This window comes from Castor canadensis, chromosome 2 (genome assembly GCF_047511655.1).
Source record: "Castor canadensis chromosome 2, mCasCan1.hap1v2, whole genome shotgun sequence".
Lineage (NCBI taxonomy): Eukaryota > Metazoa > Chordata > Mammalia > Rodentia > Castoridae > Castor > Castor canadensis.
In genome coordinates, this window is record NC_133387.1 from 72,698,918 (window position 1) to 72,719,994 (window position 21,077).

At 38.7% G+C, this 21,077-nt stretch overlaps 1 protein-coding gene across 5 annotated transcripts in view; it reads right to left on the reverse strand.

Annotated features, from left to right (window-relative positions):
* Dock4 (dedicator of cytokinesis 4) overlaps positions 1–21,077 on the reverse strand; it is a 433,717-nt gene that overhangs the window by 144,100 nt on the left and 268,540 nt on the right. For all 5 annotated transcript variants that reach the window (XM_074065045.1, XM_074065044.1, XM_074065046.1 and 2 more), the window contains exons 15-16: positions 20,294–20,456; positions 9,396–9,502 (exon numbers count right to left, since the gene is read on the reverse strand). In XM_074065045.1, the coding sequence (XP_073921146.1) occupies positions 9,396–9,502; positions 20,294–20,456 (270 nt within the window). The remainder of the gene's footprint in view (positions 1–9,395; positions 9,503–20,293; positions 20,457–21,077) is intronic.

Sequence of the window (21,077 nt, forward strand, 5' to 3'; positions counted from 1 at the left end):
TAGGACTCTGAGTCTTATAGTAAAATGGCTAGTCGATGTTCTAATACAATGCAAGGAACAAAAAGGATTATGTGACCTGGATAGAGTGGATAGGAGGGGGAGATAGAAGTGGATAAAGCTAACAGGGGCTCAGAAGCACAACAAATGACCTAGAGATAATTCATCCCTTCATTTATTTTTTTAAAGTTTCTCTCCTTCATTTGATGGCAGGGACTCTAGGAAAGAGAGTTCAGGGCAGTGAAAAACAGAAATAGGGTTCTAGAAAGTAGTACTGTAGGGTACTACAGTAAGACGTTTTAGCCAAAAAGGCTATCCAGCCTCCTAATTGTGCAGGAAATCCACAGTTTGCTAGTAGAAACTAGGAGTGAAAAATGTTAGCAGTACCCACTTTTCTGGAGTGAATACCTGGGACATTATTCATACAGGTGGGAGAAGGTCTATATTGTGAGTGAATGTGAACCAGAGAAAACAAATGAGAATGAACAACTTCTCCCTAGGTAAAAGGCCAAGTCAATGAAGCCACAGAAATGAGGCTGGAAAGTATGATTTGGAACTGTTAGTAATTTAATTGCAAATGCCAGGTATAAGAGAGTCATGGCTGAGTGTTTTTACGCCTGCATATATGAGAGATACCAGCACCGCAGCCCCAAACTGCGGCTCTGAGATTCTTTTCCGCATGCAGTCAGGAGATGGGCTGTTATCATAGTAAAGTTCAACAGTATCCCCAAAATGAACAGGCGGTAAAGTATGGATCATGTGCATTCTGGGGAACACCTGTACATCCACTGTTTTGGTTCTGGAAAAAAAGAATTCCCCCCCCCCATCAAACCCAATGTAGCCATGGAAAAAGGCAATATGGATGTGAGAATAAGAAGACACTGTTTTCACTAAAGAATTTGTTCTCTGTGGGAAACATAAATACAGCTAAAGTGCTACCTATGTTATTGCGCATGTATGATGGCAGATTGGTAAAGGAAGAATTTTTTTTTTCATTTTTCTTTTATTATTCATATGTACATACAAGGCTTGGTTCATTTCTCCCCCCTGCCCCCACCCCCTCCCTTACCACCCACTCTGCCCCCTCCCTCTCCCTCCCCCTCAATACCCAGCAGAAACTATTTTGCCCTTATTTCTAATTTTGTTGTAGAGAGAGTATAAGCAATAATAGGAAGGAACAAGGGTTTTTGCTGGTTGAGATAAGGATAGCTATACAGGGTATTGACTCACATTGATTTCCAGTGCATGGGTGTTACCTTCTAGGTTAATTCTTTTTGATCTAACCTTTTCTCTAGTACCTGTTCCCCTTTTCCTATTGGCCTCAGTTGCTTTAAGGTATCTGCTTTAGTTTCTCTGCGTTAAGGGCAACAAATGCTAGCTAGTTTTTTAGGTGTCTTACCTATCCTCACCCCTCCCTTGTGTGCTCTCGCTTTTATCATGTGCTCATAGTCCAATCCCCTTGTTGTGTTTGCCCTTGATCTAATGTCCACGTAAAGGAAGAATTTACTGAGCTGTTCTTTTAGCGAGAACAAGGCCGGCTACTGGATTGTGGGAATGAAATTACGTCATGTAGTAAAGCAAAGTTCTTGTGTTTGCTTTGATAGGCTGGAATCTGTGCAAGTCATCTTAAAAAAGCATAGAGTTAAGTTAGTATTAGATAAGGAAATGAGAACTGGCTCTCTATTTTACTATACTTGGGTCTGAACTCAGATCTGACCAGAGATAGGCCCCTTCAGACTCTTACAGAAATATTAAAATGCAGACTTTATAGTAGCAGAGACTCTCCACTTCTGAGATTATGTAACTTGTTCATAGACTATTTTCTCTTCCAAATAAAATCAGTTGTTCTAGCAGTGAATGCTATATTATGTCCTAAGCTATTTGTTGACCACTGTCTTAGATATGTGAAAGAGAACTACCGTGGTCAGTCACGGACAGCCTTCCAGAAATGTGATATATGCAATTACCAAGATATGTAATTGAGAGATCCACATCTATAATTTATTCAGACAAAACTGCACAGAATTTATGGCACATTAGTCAAATTAAAGGTCTTTGATTTGTGGGCAGTAGAGAATTAAATTAAAATTACAGTAAGTTAGATAATCCAGTTGAAACTCTCTAATACTAGTTAGATAATCCATTTGAAACTCTATAATACTAGTTAATGAAAACCAGATTTAAATACTTTTTGGTTGTAAAATATTGTCTTGTGAGGACTTTTTCAATAAGCCTATTCATCCTTAATATCATTATTATACATTTATTAAATTCCTACTTCTTTCCTGTCTTTCAATTCAGGGCTAGAAATGTAACAACGATACTAACATAGTCCCTGCCTTGAGAGTTTTACACCTCTGGTCTGTGTACTTATAGTTATACCGACTAAAACTATATAACAACCACGAAAACCACTCTGCTGGGGAAGGGAAGGAAGGCTGTATTGGAAAGGGTGTCTTTGACCAAAGGAGGGAAGAACCAGTGCACATAAAGGTACTGAGGGAATAAGTAAGTGTTTGAGATTATGGAGACCTGACAGTTTAAATGCATTGAATGGATCTTGGAACAGAAAAATGACATTAGTGGAAGATTTATGCAATCCAAATAAACTTTCTGTTCACAATATTTTATCAATATTAGTTTTGATGAAAATGCCATAGTTCATGTAAAAGGACTTGGGTGAAGGCTATACAGATAATTTTACACTGTTTTTATAAGTCTAAAATATCTTAAAGTAACTATTAAAAAATGTACAGACATATCAAACCCCAGTCCCACCAAAAAAAAAAGTACAGGAATAGCCATACAACTATACCTATTTTAGTATGTATGGAGCCTGGGATTTTTCAGCATGAAAAACTTTGCAACTGCCCCAGATCTCTTAAATAAGAAAACCCCTAGGCAGCCAATTATGGTGGCAGAGGACTGTTGTCCCATTTACTCTGGAGGCTGAGGCAGGCGGATCGCAAGTTTGAGGCCAGTCTGGGAAACTTAGCAAGGCCCTGCATCATCACTCTAATGGAAGAGCGGTCACATACACTAGAGGCAGGTTAAAAGGAGGAAGTTAAGAAGGTGAATATGGTTGTTGTACGCTCTATATAAGAATGAATGTAGAATTTTCAAATGTGTTGAAAATGCTACAAGAAAGGGACTAAGGCAGAAAGAAGAAAAATAGAGATGAACCAATTTATATATATATATAAATTTCCACAAGGAAACTCCCTGTGTAGCTATCTTAAACAAGCAAAAATGAATAGAATAGGTCCTGTTTGGGGGTTGGTACCAGTGGGAGGGGGGAGGATATAAGGAAAGGTATAGGAGAGTTACTATGGAGGAAATGCTATGTATACATGTATGTAAATGGAAAAATGAGACCTGTTGAAACTATTCCAGGAATGGGGGGAGAGGCGGAATAAAGTAGAATGATGGAGGAAGTGAATTCAATTATGATATATTGCAAGATCTTTTATAAATGTCATAATGTACCCCCATTACAACAATGATATGATAATTTAAAAGCAGAGAGAGATAAGTCCTCAAAGAGCAAAAAGTATGCAACTCAGTAAACTTGTCAAAGAGATGAGGGATTTTCAGGAAGTGTAATCAACATCACCTGCTACAGGAAGTCAAGGAAAGGAAGATTATTTTTGGCCAGTAACTTTAGCCTTGGGGTGAGCAGCTTCACTTGAATGGTGGGTTTAGAAGTAGCCTAGAGAACAAATAGGATATAAGGAAGGGCAGACAGTGAGTGAAGACTGGTGCTACATCTAGGCTGGTTGTCATGGTGGGAAGGGAAGAGGACTATTAAAAATTTTTTTGTAAAGGAAAGTGCTATAGCATCTTTATACTGTGAGTAGTGTCAAGATAGAGGAAATTTATAGATATGGAGGAAGACAGAGGACATCAGGAGGGGCAAGATCTCAGAGGAGTCAGGAGGGAGGAAGGACCTGAGGGCAGTAGATAAAAGAATTAGCCTTGGAGGGAAGGAGTCTTGCCTTTATCCTCCGAGTCAGAGGACAGGAAGAAAGGAAGAATGGAAATAAGTTTGTATTTGGCAGGGGAGAGAGCACAGGAAGTTAAGGAAGTTCCTGTCTAATGGCTTCTGTTTTCTCTCTTAAGTAGACAGGAAGTGGTAGGGAAAGGCAATGGTTAAATCTTGTCAATGGTTCTTGTGGTGAGTGAGAGGTAGCTGATTAGCCTGCCTTCGGTGCCGGAGAGCCTGTTTCTATAGCCATTAAGCTGATGTTAATCTATAACAACTATCATTTCCCTCCAGTAATATCCTACTGACTAGACTAGTGTTGGTATAGCAGGGGCAAGAAGAAGGCACCTTGACAGACTATATTTCTCATGCAGGCATAGCAGAGTAAGGATCAAGGGATATACTGAATAAGAAAAGGAAGTGAAGTCAGCAGGGATCTTTTGGGGAGAATTAGAATGAAAAATAAGTATAGTCAGAAAACTGGAAGGCTAAATGGTTGTGGCTCGGATTTAAAGAGTTTAGGATCTTCAATATGAAGCAGTTCTGGATGATTTCATCCAGCCATCTTCTCACATATGCACTCACCCATCCATCCATTCAGTCAACTACCATGTGTTCACTTATTACCTTCATAGGAGATGAAGCAAGTTCCAAACAGTGCCATAGTGAAGTAAAATGCAAATGAAAGACACGGGAGCTGAAGTGGCCAAGAAAATAAGAAGACAGGGACTGAACAGGTCAACACAAGGTAAGACTGATCTAGAAACTAGACTGATTGTTGTAAAGTAAACAGCTACCCAGCATCTCATCCTCATTAGCCCTCAAAATCCATTTTTGTAGAACAGTAAGTAGGACAGGTGGAAAGTTGAAGTGCTGTATGGAATGAGCCTCATGCAGGGTGGGCCAGGTCTTCATAAAGAATCAGTATTTCTGAAAGGTACTGGGCATTTGGAGACAACTGACCTCCAGACACTGGAGACACTAGAGACTGTCCTTCAGAGGACAAACTCTCTTCACTAGTAGCTACGTAGAAGTCCCCTCAGCAGAGGAAAGCCAAGCTTCACTTAAGGTGGAGCATTTTGGGAAGAATCAAAGGGTAGCAGAATTAATTAACATGGAAGGAGCTTTCAGGATGTGACATAAATATAGCCCTAATTGAAAAAACTAAGTTTACTTATTAAGATGTTTAGACTCCCACCTTCTTTTCGCCCCCCCCTATTCAGCTTCTGTGTTTAGCTGGATATACTAAACCTTCTAGGCAATTTACTTTTAAAATTTTTACAAGTTTTAAAAAAAATTTCTATCACAGTGTATAGTAAAACAAGAGTTAAATGATCAATTTCTCTACCTTTAAGCCCGGGCGGACAGATCTGTTTCTAGGTTGTCTATGATTTACTGATCATGGTTTTAGGGCAAGTCTCCTTTAGAATGGCTGCATAGCAAATTTATCAGCCTCTAAATTTTCAGACTCCGTATTTTATAGGAAAAGGCAGCACTGAAATTCACGACAAGTGAAGAGCAAGAGCAATAGTTTCCAACTGAGTCTAACAGGTTCACCTCAAAGACAGTGTCTGTGAAAAGAGGAGGTGTTAGACTCTGATGGGACCTAAGATATGACAGAAAAAACTGAAAACCTGTGATGAAAAATATGGGCCACAAAGAGCTTATAGAAAAAGTTTTAGGTTGTAGCAAAGGTGAAATAAAGTAATCCATAACAGACTTTTGCAATCTTGGTCATCACATTAAATTAATCCTCTCTACCCACAAAACAGCATCATCCTCTATTTGGCTGACTTCTTTCCTCTTTTCCTCTTTAGATACATTGGATTAGGAACCCAGTAAATCCCATCAGAGGAATCAGATTAACTATTAAGCAAACCATAGCTTGGTTGATTTGGGCTACATTAAACATGGTGGTGTGAGATAATCAACAATGATGAATTTACAAAACTCCAGTTTCTCAAAAGAAGACTATATTATTATTTAATTTGTTTTAAACTGAACCTAAGGGTGCTTTAGAATGTACTGCCAGTGGCTAAGAACTCTAGTAGAATAAATCAGAATGGACTTGAGTACACAGCTTCTGTCTTTCTATACTCCTCCTTTTTGGATCCTCACATCATTTTCCTTAAGAGATGTGACTTTAGGAAAATAAATTCATAAGGCTTACCCTCACTACTTCATTCTCTTTTTCTTAACTTGTTTTCCAGCAAGTAGCTGGATAGAAGTAGCTAAAAATATTCCTATAAAGCTAAGGAAGACAACAATCCCAACACAATGCAATGAGATGACAAAAGTTAGATTAAATACTGTAATTAGCAAATTAGCAACTCCAAAGGAATGTTTTGGACTTGCCCATTACCCATTTGGAGACATTACTGACATTCTAAAGACTTAAAAGGGGCTTTGGAAGGACACTGTAATAATAACTGATTGTGTTATTTCACTTACCCTTGTAGAGCTACGCTATTTAGATTTTTGGACATTTCACAGTCTATTTCCATTGAAACCACTCCAAACGTGTATTCAAGTAAGTGTGTTGGAAAGAAGGAAGGTAGGGATTCAATTCTTTCTCCATCCTATCAGTCATTTCAACATCACTAATTTTTTAGCCACTGATTTGAAATCCACTTCTTTATGTTTTTCTTTCTTTCTTTTTAAATAACAAAGTCAAAACTTAAATTATCAGCAGGACTGTATGCCTTTCTGCTGTGGCAGACGAAGGATGAGAATTATGTTGATAATGTGGTTTTATAATTATAAACTTCAAGTGTCTGTAAGATGAAACTGAACTTGCTGGCTGAGTATTATGACAGAGAAAACTACAATATCAACTAGGCTAAAAACAAAACTTGTTACACCTGCCAAGTATGTTACATCTTTAAATAAGCCACACTAAATAACCCTATTTATAAAATTCAGCTACTGGGGGGTGTTGCTGTGGAGCTAATGCCTCCTGATGGGCTGCTACATTGTATAATCTGCCCCAAATTAGACAGCCTATCAACTCCATCCTGAGCCTTTCCTGTGGTTGAGGATGATGCCTGGGAGCATCTGCCACTTAAACTGGTCAAGCTCAAGCAGTTTTCCTTTATGGATAAAATTCTGAGTACCCAATTAAAATTTATGTGAGGGCTTGAGTTAGTTCATTGGTCTTTGAGAAAAGTTTTGGTCCTCCTGATAAGCACTCAGACAGGCCTCTGATAGGAAGTAGAATGAGTCTCTGTTTAGGAATTGGTATCAGTTGGACTCTCTTCTCCTAATTTGGAGAGGGGAGCTCTACACCCTGTTCTGGGCACCTGAAACACATGATTCTTCCTAATCAGTAATGGAGAGTCTTGATTCCAATGGAATATTATTCACTCTCATTTAGAAAGTCAACTAAGGTTGGACTGGAAAGCTCCCATGTGACAAAGAAGCACCTTCTGACCCACATTTTTCTTCCTATTACCTCAGGTTTCATTATCTTAGCTCTGACTGTTCTGAGTCAAGATTTAACATGAGCGGTGTCTACAGGACTTATGTCTTTCAGAAGAGTCACTAAACACATTGCCTATCATATTATTTATTCTTACAAGAGACTCTTTCAGCAAATTAGGAGGCTAAGGTAGCAAGGATCATAGTCCAAGAAAAAATTGACTGGATGTGTGGTTCAAGCAGTAGAACATCTGCTCTGCAAGCACGATGCCTTGAGTTCAAACCCCAGTGCCACCAAAAAAAAAAAAAGAGAGAGAACCTCTCAGAACTAAAGGTGAGGTAAACAGATCATGGCAGATATCTAGTACATGCCATTTTTCTGTGTGCCTTCTCTGCTTTACAGTGTTTTTTCTATATATTTTAGCATTGTTATTTCCTTCAGATCATTTTGTATAGAGGAGAAAGTATAGGTACTAGAAATGGAGGGATTGACTCTTTTGTTGGCAATTCTATTCCCAATACCTAGAAAAGTATCTGGCTGTAATCTGTGCTCAGTGACTGTGTTGGATAAATAACAAGAAAACGAATGATTAAAAATTTATGGTATATGCATATAAATATAGAAATGACTAGATGTCTTGGTCATCACTACTTATTTTATTAGCAATTAACCGAAGGTAAAGACAGTTTTTGTTTATAATCACAATTCATTCAGTAAGTCTTCACTGCACACCTACTGCATGGCAGAACCCTCTGACACAACCATTGCTCAAGAGGGGCTCAAGCATCTACTGGGTTGAGCCAAGGGATCATTAGATGAATGTAGGAGTGTCCTAAGTACAGTGTAAGAGATGTGTGCAAAACCTAGGGAGATTGGAGAGGATACTTGGCCAGCAGGGAACATGGATTGTTGCCCAGGAAGCTGGTAACAGCTCCTGAAGGAGGTTGTAGTTGAGGTGAGCATCAAGGGATGAGCAGGAGATGGTTGGGGGAAAGGCAAAGGAAGGCATGATTCCAAGAGGCCCAAGGGCAGGGAAGATCAGGGTAGAACAGAGCAGACAGAATGAACAGAGATGGTGTAAGGAACCAGAAAGAGCTGGGTGTAGCTGCAGCATGAAGAGACAGGAAGTGGTGAGAGGTGAAACAGGAGGTGGGGAGATAGAAGCCTGGCACACCCTGAAAAGCCTGGGATTTATTCTCACAGCAACAAGGAGCTTTTGAATGACTATTAAACTGAGAAAGGACCTGGTTGGATCTGCATCTTAGATAGGTCATCTTAGAGTCTAGGTAGAATTGAACTAGAGGGAGATAAAACCCAGGTCAACAGGACCAGTTAGTACAGGTTAGGGCTGTATAGGGCCTGGAGTATCACAAAATTACAATAATGGAGACATGCAAAGGAAAAATATCTTGTAGAAAATTTTCTACAGTACTTTAAAAATACATCTTTATTTTATATTTCATTATGAATATTCTCATAAATTCTACCACATTCTTGTATCTAAATGAATGCCTACAACAGCATACTTTGTTCCAAATGTTTTTATGACTATTTTTGACTTAAAAGAAAAACTGCAAAAGTGGTAATAACAAAGTACAGATGAAAACAAACAAACAAAAAAGGAAATGCTGACTTGGCTAATTTGATCTCTAAGGACATACAGACCATAAGTAAGTAGGTACTGCAGTATTTAAAAAGTTATCTATAAGGTTTATTTAATCCTTATCACAGCAATGGAAAGGACTTTAAGACCAATGTCAGACTTACCTAGATACCTATCCCTTTATTAAGATGAAAAAAATAATTTTTAAACATGTTTTAGTGTATGACACAGAATATAGAAACAATACTTTCAGAAAAGATAGTATTTCTACCAGCAAGCAACCTTATAAAAGAGTATTCAAAGTGTTTTTATGCTCTTTTCCAATGTGCTAAGTCAGTGAGTTAATAATTGTGCCCGTTTTCTACAGCCAGTCATCCACATGGGATTGGTGGTACCTTATGCACGATGAGCTCGTGAGTGCCGTCTGGGAGAGTCCTACCATCTTCCTGCATCAGGGGCACAAAAGAGAAGCCAAACAACTTCTTCTCTCCTTTCTCCTTTGCTGTAAAGAAAAAGAATTCTTTGTTTGTTGAAGCACTTCCCCACCTGTGTTCAAGAAGCATGAACACCAAGGAGTATTAATACCCTATAGAAAAAAAAGAAAAGAAAAGAAAACAACCCAGGCCCTTCACACAGTGATAAGTAGCTTTCATGACAGGTCATTTATCTAAAGTAACCACCCTTAATTCTATGTGCCTGCTCTCTCACCCTCAAGTGACATCTCTTGCCTAATTTCTTCATGGGACTTGCTATTTGAAATTATGCTTTTTAAAAATTTATGGATTACCTGTTTCTCCTCACATCTTTCCCCGCAGTACCTCCAACATCTAAGCACTAATGAGGGTGGAATTCTTATCAATTTTATTTCTATTTTCCCAAAGAATACCAAAAACATAGTAGGTTCCCAACAAAAACATCTGGTAAAAGAATGAATGACTGACTGACTGAATGAATGTGAAACCCATTATTTTGCTTACTGTCCACAGAAAGGGAATCTTTAAGCTCTACCTTGGCTCATGACAGAACTTTTCCTCTAAATCCACACAGGTGAGGATGGTGAGCCTTGTAAAAGCTACTTTCTTGGAATAAATCAGGCACACTGAAAAGTAATTTGCCAACTACAGTTTAATATGGGATTAGTGTAGTACTCTGGAAGCTAGACAAGAGGCAATGAGGTATTCAGGTACTTACTTAATAAGGACAATGGCTAGAAATGCTGAGGATCCTTAGCTATTACTTATAGACAAGGAAATGGAGATCCCAGATGTTGATTAAATTCTCCAGATCTTTAAAGCACCACTCTAGGTCTCTCATTGAGATTCTTTTCTCCAAAAATTGGGAAATGCTAACAGAAACTTGTTTAACTCCAGTCTCCCCTTGTACTTAGACATTCAGGAAAGAGTTCTCCAGGGCCCACAGCCTATGACGGGATAGAAAGTTATTTTTCCCACACAGGTGTGGCAGTGGCGCATCATACTTGAACAGAAAAGTTCAGCTTTGGGACGCAGCATGACCTGAGCTAGGGTAGTTAGATACCTTGATCTCGAAGATTAGACATGAGGATTAGCAACATATCATTCCCTAACAATTGTTTCCTGCATTTCACCACAGGGAAGTGGAGCCTCATGCAGAGAACAGCAATTTTAGCTGGCTGATGTTGTACCCTAACATGAAGACATCCCTGAAAGTGTGATGTCTTTTAAATGTGTGCATTTAAAAGAAAAGGATTTCCTTTTAAAACCATTAATTTCAACTCCCGAGAGAAACTCAGAAAATACTGATGTTTCTTGAAGTTAAACAAAAGAAAGCAGCAAAGATCCCTGGAAGAAGATTTATTTTAAAAGATTTTACTGTCAATGATGGTGAAGAACTTATGATTTAGAGGAGACTTATTCAGAAATAGTGTCCTAATTACCTTTGTGATTTATTTCATGACATTCAATTAAAAAAAAGAATAAAGATTCCATCCTGAAAAAATTAGCAAAGATAAGAAACAAAGCAATAGTTTTCTCAAATTTGCCTTCTGTAACAAAATAAAAAAGATACTAAACAAAGCTTAAGTGATGATTTGTCCTGAACTATTAGATCAAGACAAATAAGTTGAATGAATTGTTATATATAGTCTGCATACCGTGATCCAATTTTACTAATAAAATTCTCCAAATTTATAGATTCTATCTACCAACTCTCTAGTTCACTCATTCTAGTACCATACTCCAATATTTCTGCCTTCTGGAATGTCCCATTCATGCAGTCCCCTTCCCCTCCTCTCTCACTTTTCACTTTTACATTCATCATTCCAATCACATCCTTCCAAATTCTTGTTTTCTTCACTACTCCACATTTCCACAGTGACACTTGGTTTAAATCTAACTTTCAGTTTATCCCATGCCAAACTAGACCAATTCACTCTAGTTAATGCATAGTAAACCCTAGGGGTCCCTAGCTGGGCAAACCAAGACATTTACCTAATAACCTTCTCCTCTACTTATCTAATGTTTTATCTGCTCTCCTTCCTTCTCAAACCTCCAATCCTTGGCATCTTCCTCACTCTTACATGATATAGAGAGCTCCTAGCTCCTATCTGCTCCAGCACCCATCTCTTACCCACTTGCATCTATGCTTGGTGGTAGCATCGTGACCTGAGATCCTCTGACCTGAAGCCAACTCCTTGTAAACTGTAGTCCATGCTCCTTACTATCAATGACATTGTTCCTATTGATGCCCCTTCTTTCTTCAAACCATCTCTTCTTTCCAGAGAATTATTTCTACTAAATACATGTGTATTAAAAGCTTCATCATGTCAGGTGCCTATGGGTCATGCCTGTAATCCTAGCTACTGAGGAGACAGAGATCTGGAAAATTGTGGTTCAAACCCAGACAAACAGTTCATGAGACCCTAACTTGAAAATACCCAACACAAAAAAGGGCTGGTGGAGTAAATCAAGCGGTAGAGTACCTGCCTAGCAAGCATGAGGCCCTAAGTTCAAACCCCAGTACTGCCAAAATTCCATCCTAACAAAAATCTCACATGACCCAATATTTCTTTATGGCCACTATCTCATGTCTCTGCATTCTTATTTTCCTTTTCCTTTCCCCTCCCCCCTTTTCCCCACAGCCTTTACTTAAAAAAACAAAAACAAACAAAAAAACCAAAACACTTCTAGGTCACAGCAAAATTGAGAGGAAGGTACAGAGATTTCCCATATAACCCCATATACATGCATACCCTTCTCTGCTATCAAGAGTTCCCACTAGGAGGCAGAGCAAGATGGCCCACCATTTGACTCTGAGTGAGAAATGTCAGATAACATAGGAGAGACTATATTCTGAAGACCGAAAGAGAGGAAGAACATCAGGAATCACAAATGAGGTAGCAGGAATCACAAAAGAGGTAGAGGGATGGCAGAAAAGCACAAAGAAACTGAGGCAATAGAGAAAAGTAGCAAACAGTTGGAAGCTTGTCTCCAACTTCCCTGGAGGGGGAGGGGATCCTGATACCCATTTACAAGGAAATATAAGAGGGCTCTGGCAACAGACTGCCAAATCTACCTTCAAGATAAGTCCATATATCCCACAAACCTTAAACCAATTGCAGGGATTTGTAAGACAGGGACTGTACCAGTGTGGAAGGCTGGCCTTGGTGAAGAAAGACATCATGTCTTTTCCCTTTTCTTGGAGGGTGTTAGCAAAGTGCCATTTTTAAAGAGGGTCTATTGTTGGAGATTAAGATACACTGGGGGCCTGAAAACAAGGAATAACTATGGCTCAGAGAGTCTCAGGATACTCTGTCACAGAGTCTGGGTGACAGAGGATCATAAGGGAGAGGATGTGACTTGGTCTTAAAGAAAAGTTCAAGTAGCAGGGAACTGAGATGGCAGGGAAGGATGTAATGTGGTTAGAGGGCTCACCCTCCTTGGTCAGGAGTGAGTTCCATTGTCAGGCTCAGCTGAAAACAAAGCACTGAATCTGTGCCTGACTTAGGATTTGGCCTCCAAGGCCTCCTTCCTGGCTGCATCTGTTGGCTGCTAGGTGGGGCAGAGCCTTACACTTAGACCTATGAATCACATGATACCCACAGGGATACCTCCTCAGGGAAGTGAAAACACTGACACTGACAATAGGAACTGCATCCTGGCATATGTCTGCTACAGCCAGGACTGAGGACCCAGAGTTCAGATCCTCTGAATGACAAAACTCCAATGGCCTTCTCTTTCTCACAGGGAGGTGAAGTGCTAGATGGGGTCACTAAGCATTGAGACCAATAGGCAAAGTGCCTAGGTCCCTCAGTTCTCCCTAGCCAGTGCAGAACTCAGTGCTCTATTTGTTCCCCCTCAACTTTCCTGAAGCATTTGGAGGTCATCCTAAGGCTTGTACCCGGGGGCATGTGGAAGAAGTGAGAACCAGACCAGCCTAGAGGCTGTAAAGTTCTCAGAGACAACAGGGGCTTCTGCTACACAAAAAAAAGGGAAGCTCCCATAATGAAAGCAGTCCAGAAGAGGACAACCAATTCTGCTAAAACACTGTAGCTAGTTTATCTCCATCTGAGCAGGGTTGGGGATCAGTCCCAGTTTCCTGAATATGTGGAAGAATGCTTGACTATTGAACCATACCCCCAAGTCTAGTGGTGAGAAACAGCATTTCAACCCGGCCATTACACTGTCTTATTTGAACACTGAAACTATTTCAATTGAAAGATTACAGATGATTACAATTTACAACTAATGACTTGGCTTCAGATGCATAAATTCCAACATAGAAATACAAGTAATATGAAAAAATAAGGCAACATGTTTCCTTCAAAAGCCAACAATCCCATAATTAAAGAGTTGAATGATAGTGAAGTGGATGAACTTTTAAACAATTAACTCAAAAGAACAATGATAAGGATGGTTGATGAAATTACAGAGGACATGTATAAGCACCTAAATGAATTTTAAAAAGATATAAGTAAACAGATAAGTAAGCTCAAAGAGAATTCAAATCAACAGCAGAATGAAATAAGGAAGGCAGTGCAGGATATGAAGTGGGAATTCAATAAAGAAATAGAAATTCTGAAGAAAAAAACAAACTGAAATCCTAGAGAAGAAAAGCTTGATAACCCAAATAAAAACCTCAGTTGAAAGCCTTGCAAACAGAATAGAACAAGTTGAAAGTAGAGTATCAACAATTGAAGATGAAGTAGAGGAATTAGATCAGTCAGAAAAAGACAAAGAAAAAATGAAAAGAAAATGAATGGAACATGCTAGACCTCTGGAACATCACCCTAAAACCAAACCTATGATTCATGGGTATAGAGGAAGAAGAGGTATTAGCTAAAGACATAGAAAACATAGTCAATAACATAATAGCAAGAAACCTCCCCAGTTTTGAGAAAGAGAGGGGTCATCCAGGCTTTCAGGATGCCCCACAGGCAAGATCAGAAAAGAAACACCTCTAGACATCATAATTAGAACACTAAACATACAGAAAAAAGAAATAATATTGAAAGCTTGCAAAGTGACAAGTCACATATAAAGGCAAACCCATGAGATTATCAGATTTTTCAACAGAAACTCTAAAAGCAAGGAGGGCATGGAATGACATATTCCAAGCCCTGAACAAAAATAACTGTCAACCTAGATTAATGTATCCAGCAAAGCTATCCTTCACAATTGAAGGAGAAATAAAAATCTTCTATGATAAACTAAAACTAAAGGAATTCATAACCACCAAACCAGTACTGCAAAAGATACTGAAAGGAACCCTACACACAGAAAAGGGAAGCAAAGACAATTAGGAATATACAGGAAAGAATAAATCCAACTAGATGAGTAGCAAATGAGGATAGCAAAGAAGCAAGCATCACAAAAACAACAAAATGACAAAAATACTTGATACCTTTCAATATTAATACTAAATGTTAATGTCTCAATTCCCCTAATCAAAAGACATAAAATGGTGGGTTGGATTAAAAGCAAGACCTGATCATTTGTTGTCTACCAGAAATTCACTTCAATGGCAAAGACAAACATAGGTTTAAGGTGAAAGGGTGGGAAGAGCGTTCCATGAAAATGGATCCCCAAAGCAGGGAGGAATATCTATACTCATTTCTGAAAAACATACTTCAAACCAAAATTACTCAGAAGAGACAGAGAAGGTCACTTCATATTGATGAAAGGAAACAATCCATCAAGAGGAAATAACAATTGTTAATGTATTTTAAACAATTCACTAAACAGATACTACTGGACTTATGCTAATCTTAAAAAGTACCAAAAAACAAAAACCCCACCACAGTGGTACATTTCTTAGAATTGATATTGACAAGTCCTTATCACCCAAAGTTCACATTTAATTAATTTTATTTATTTATTTATTTATGATGGTACTGCAGTTTGAACTTAGGGCCTTGCACTTGCTAGACAGGCACTCTACCACTTAACTATGCCTCCAGTCCCCAAGTCCATATTTTACATTAGAATTCACTCTTGGTTTTGCACATCCTATGGGTTTGGACAATGTACAATGGTGTGCATCCACTGTTATAATGTCACTGGGAATAGTTTCACTATTCTAAAATCCACTGTGTTCTGCTTATTCATTCCTCCCATCCCTAACTCCTGGCAACCACTGAGCTTTTGACTCTCTTCATAGCTTTGCCTTTGCCAGACTGCCCTATATTTGTAATCACACAGTATGTAGCCTTTTCAGATTGCCTTCTTTCTCTTTGTAGCATAAGGTTTCTTCATGTCTTGATAGCCCATTTTTTTAAGTGTAGAATAATATTTCATTGCCTGGATGCACCAAAGTTTAATAATCAATTCACCTATTAAAAAACATTTTAATTGTTCTTAAGTTTTAGCATTATGATAAATTAGGATAAATGTCCCATGTAGGTTTTGTATGGACACATGTTTTTAATACCTTTAGGTAAATATCAAAGGAGCATAACTGCTGGATTATCTAGCAAGAATATGTTTGGTTTTGTAAGAAACCACCAACCTGTCTTCCTACCAGCAAGGAATTAATGAGAGTTCCTGTTATTTCATATACTTGACAACATTTGGTATGTTGGGCTTCTGGATTTTGGCTATTCTAAAAGATGTGTAGTGGTATCTCATCGTTCTTTAAATTTGAACTTCTCGGTTGATATATGATGTATGGTGTGAAGCATCTTTTCACATGTTATTTGCCATTTGTATATCTTTGGTGAGGTGTCTGTTATGGTTTTCATGCCAGTATTTTAATCAGTTGTTTGCTTTCTTATTACTCGATTTTAAAAGTTCTTTGTATACTTTGAATATCAGTCATTTATAGATATGTGAACATTGTGATATGTGAATATTGTGAACATTTTCCTCCCAATCTTTTAATTCTCTTGACAGTGTCTTTCACAGTCCAGAAAAATTTAACTTTAATTAAGGCCAGCTTCTTAATTCTGTATAAAGTCCTTGCCAAACCAAAGATTTCCCTCTCTGTTATCTTCTAGGAGTTTTATAGTTTTATATTCTACAGGTAAGTCTATGATTCATTTTGAGTAGTTTTTGTGGAGGATGTAAGGTCTGCAGATAAAAAATTCCTTTTTTGCACGTGGATGACCAGTTGTCTTAGCACCATTGAAAAGATTATGTTCCTCTATTGCATTGCCTCTGTGTCTTTACCAAAGGCAGTCGACTATACCTATATGTGTCTACTTCTAAACTCTATATTCTGTTCCACTGATCTATTTGTCTATTCCTTTCCAGTAACACAATGTCTTGATTATTGAACTATATAGTAAGTCTTGAAGTCAAGTAATATAAGTCCTCTAACTTTGTTCTTCTTCAATATGGTGTTGGCTATTCTGGGTCTTTTGCTTTTCCCTATAAACTTCAGAATAATTCTTTAATATTAAATTTAAAAACCCTTACTTTAATTTTGACTGGGCCTGCATTGAATCTATAGATTCAGTTTGTAATAAATGACATCTTGACAATACTGAGTTTTCCTGCCCACAGCCTCACTCTTGTATTCTTTACAGCAAAACTTCTCAGAAGATTTGTCTACATTCACTGTTTCCCCTTAACTTTACTCCATCTTACTCTTGAACTCACATTTACTAAAACCACTTGTCTGGTTCAATGACTTCTATGATGTCAAATCTTAAATGATAATTTGTCTTTCCTCATCTTATCTATCACTGGCACCTGAAATATCTGATCAACTGTCTCATGAAATTGACAATTAGCCTCTTGGATTCTGTTTTCCTTGATAATTCTTCAACCTACTGGATATTTCATCTTAATGTCACTTAATGGTTCCTTCTCATTCTCATAGCTTTAAATGTGGTGAGTGCTGCAGAGATCTATCCTTGGACTTCCTCCTTTCTCTAGACTCACTACTTAGGAATCTCATCCAGTCCCATGAATTTAAACTCAGAAAAATTGATACCTGCCGGAGCTGGAATGTACTGGGTCCAAAGTGTGAATTTTTCCTCAACTCCACATTCAGCAAAGTCATGCTGGTAGCTTAAATCTGGCTATGGCTTAAGGATTTATATTTAATTGCCTTTCTGAAATCTTGAATGTCTAATTGACATTAAATGTCTAAAATGAAAAGTTTGATTTCTGCTCCCCAGACTGATTCTTCCTATTGATCTCCACACTTCACTAAATTAATACTGAGCTCTCAGGTCAAAATCCTGGGTTCACACTTAACTTTTTTCCTTTGTTCACATCTAATTTGCCAATAATCTATAACAAAAAAATCAAACTACTACAATCCTAATGCAGACCACTTGAATCTCTTAGTTGAAGAACTACAAAAATCTCCCAGATGGTCTTCCTGTTCTCAACTGGCCCATCTTTAATCTACTATCGACCCAGCAGCCAGTCTTATCTTCACCCTAGATCCTCTAATGGCTCTCCTTCTCATCCAAATAAAAGCCATAGTCCTTATCATGATGTAACAGACAATATGAAATCTGGCTCCCCTGATATTTCTCTGGTCTCCTGGTATTCCTTGAAAATGCCAAACATGTTTCAACTTCATGTCTTTTGTATTTACTGTTCTCTGTGCCCGTATTATTCTTTCCTCAGATATCCCAATGGCCCGGGCGTTCACTTCTTTTAGTTTGTTGCTGATACACCTCCTTATCAGAGAAGTCTTTCCTGACTGCCCTAGGCAAAACAGCAACACAGAAGCATTACTTTCTAGCCCTCAACTTCAGTTTAGCCTCCTTCCCTGCATTTATCACTCACCACCTGCTGTCCAGTGCCCCTTCCTCATCTGCAGGGTATACGTTCAAAGGCCCCCAGTGGATGTCTGGAACTGTAGATAGTACCAAAGCCTATATATCTTATGTCTTTTCCTGTATATACACACTTACAATAAGGTTTAATTTATAAATTAGGTACAGTAAGAGGTTAGCAACAATAATTTATCTTAGTAACCTCAGCAAATGATTTTCTTTCCTTAAAGTTAAGAATGTTTACCTTTTCACTTAAAGGAAACCCGTTAGGGTTTTGTTTTTTTTTTTTGCCAGGGTGGGGGGCACATCTGAATTGTCAACATCACTAGTCTTACATTTTGGGACCACTAGTAAGTAAAATAATGGTTAATTGAAAATAAGCCCTGTGATACCGCAACAGTTGATGTGATAACTAAGACAGCTATTGAGTGACAGGCGAGTATCATACACAGCACAGATGCACTTGCAAAGTGGAAAGAAAGTGGTGTGGTGCTTCTACTCAGAAAGGCATGTAAATGAAAACTTATGAATTGCTTATTTCTGAAATTTTTCACTTAATATTTTTAAACTGTGGTTGACTGCAGGTAATTGAAACCACAGGATGCAAAACTGCAGATAAGGGGAGGCTACTACACTATGTATTTATTTGATCACTGGTCAGTCCTCCCTCTCTGGAGTGAAAGTCTGTGAAAGCAGGTATCTTACTGTGTGTGCTCATGCATCCTCAGCATGTAGTAGAGTGGTTGGCACACAGTGGGTGTTTAATAAATAATCATTTCATGAATACTTGATACTTTTAAACAAATATGTGTACACACAGAAATACTTGGACGTCCCTGTAATAAAGTGATTTCACTGAGTATCTGTAGTTTGGGGAATGGAGTGTTCTCTTCTTTATTCTTTGCTATATCTTTCGAATTTTAACAATGAACATAAGAGAAAAAATCTGTGAACAATGTTTGAAGTATAAGGATGAGAGACATAGATTTAACCACTTCTACTGAAAATGCCCTTTGCTCTGCTTTCTAAGTTATGAATTAGAGTAATTTTCTCCATGTGTTCTTTTTTTCTTTCCCCACTGTTTCACCTCTAATTTCCTCTACCTTTTTCTTACTTTAAAGCTCAGAGCTCGTGTTAGATCCAAGTGGGGTTTATAATAAAGAGTGGCGGAGGGAGTGGTGTTGCACCATTTCAAATCCCTTGTGTTCTCTCAGGCCGAGTCCTTTACAAGAAAGTCTTCAGGGAATCGGGAAGAATGGTTAAGACCTTGCTAGCCATCTTCCTGCATTCTGAAACATCCACAAAAGCATAATCTATGGAGTTCTCTGAGCCAATTTTGAAATATGCCATAGTTCTGTCCATGGACAAAGGCTGCCCCTATGTGAACCTTGGGTGACTTACGGTGGTATTCAGGTAAGGTTACCACGTATCTGGGAAAGACTGGAAGAGAGCCTGCTGCTTTTCCAACAATGTAACTCCACTGTGGCTCTCACCCGTTATCATCCTCCCAAAGCAAGGATCACCAGAACCTTCTCCAGTCACAATCTACCTTCTGAAGGTTTTTTCTATCTGGCGTAATTTGATTCTCATTTCAGCCTCAGCTGAAACTCTACAGTGATGCAGATATATGCAAATCCAACACAAATCTGGGCCTACAGGAGGCTTCCATGCCCAGAACATTGAAATTGGATTTCGCTGATTCATCTGAGAGCTGGCTCTGCACTAGGCGGTATCGGCCTGGTCAGGGCTGCCCAAGATCACCAGAATGAGTGCAGTTCTTTCTTTCTGTCCAGTCGTCCTAGACTGTGATTTTTGTAAAAGCAATCAATTTATGGAGAATTCTTAGATTTCCTATAGGTTTTTTTTTTTTTTCTTTCCCTCCCTTTCCTTCTTTTCTGCTTCCATTATTGTTGCTGCCTTTTCCAGGAGTGAGCCCACATCCCTCCCAGGACAGGACTCCCTCTCCCTTCACTCCTCCCTCTCCCTTCACTCCTCCCTCTCCCTTCTGCAAATTAGCCCACCCGGTCAGCAGAGCTCAGTCAGGACAACAAAGCCACACAGCCAACCCCACGAAACACTTACTGGAACAATGGCGAAACTCAAAGCGGATGTGCGCGCCCCTGAATTTATCCACAGGAATAGGAAGTTTCAGCAGTTCAGACCACCTGGGACTGTTGTTATGATAAAGTACAAAGGAGTGGTATTCGCTCGCTGGTGGCTCTCCAGAGCCAAAGGAAATAAAATCCTAACAAAGGAAACAGGCAGGTTAAAGACAGCTTCATTGAAAGATTCTTTTACGCTGCAGAGCCATCACTGCTCTACCTGCCTGCTCCCCAAACTGTACTTCCCTAGTAGGGTGTGTCTGTTTAACTCTCATGGTGGTCTACCAGCATGCCAAGGGTGGGCTCTGGTGATAGGATGGACAGATGGACAGTTGCACGGTACATTGGGAGTCCAACTAAGCAGCAATGTTTCCAACATGCTAAGGTCAAAAGTGTTCTGTGACTTAGCAGATGACTTGGGAAGGCCCAGCTTTCTTATAGGAAGAGGTAGGTACACTTCTCCACCAACAGGGGTCCAGGAAAAACCTTCTTCCATAAAGGAACCTGCTATTCTCATCCTAATTGGTTATGTAGCATCACTTCTTATTTGGGGAAAAAAAAAAATTCATAGAATTAAAATAATACTTTTCAAAAGCTACTTGCCAGAAGAAAACTGGGGCAGCTAAAAGGGAAAACCATAACTACTAGAAGGAAATTGTTGACATAATTAAGCAAAATATAAAGACTTTATTGTTTTTGTAATTTCTGTAAAGCATTTAATGAGTTTTTTAAAAAAGAAAACTATATAGGTGTGAGGAAGAAAA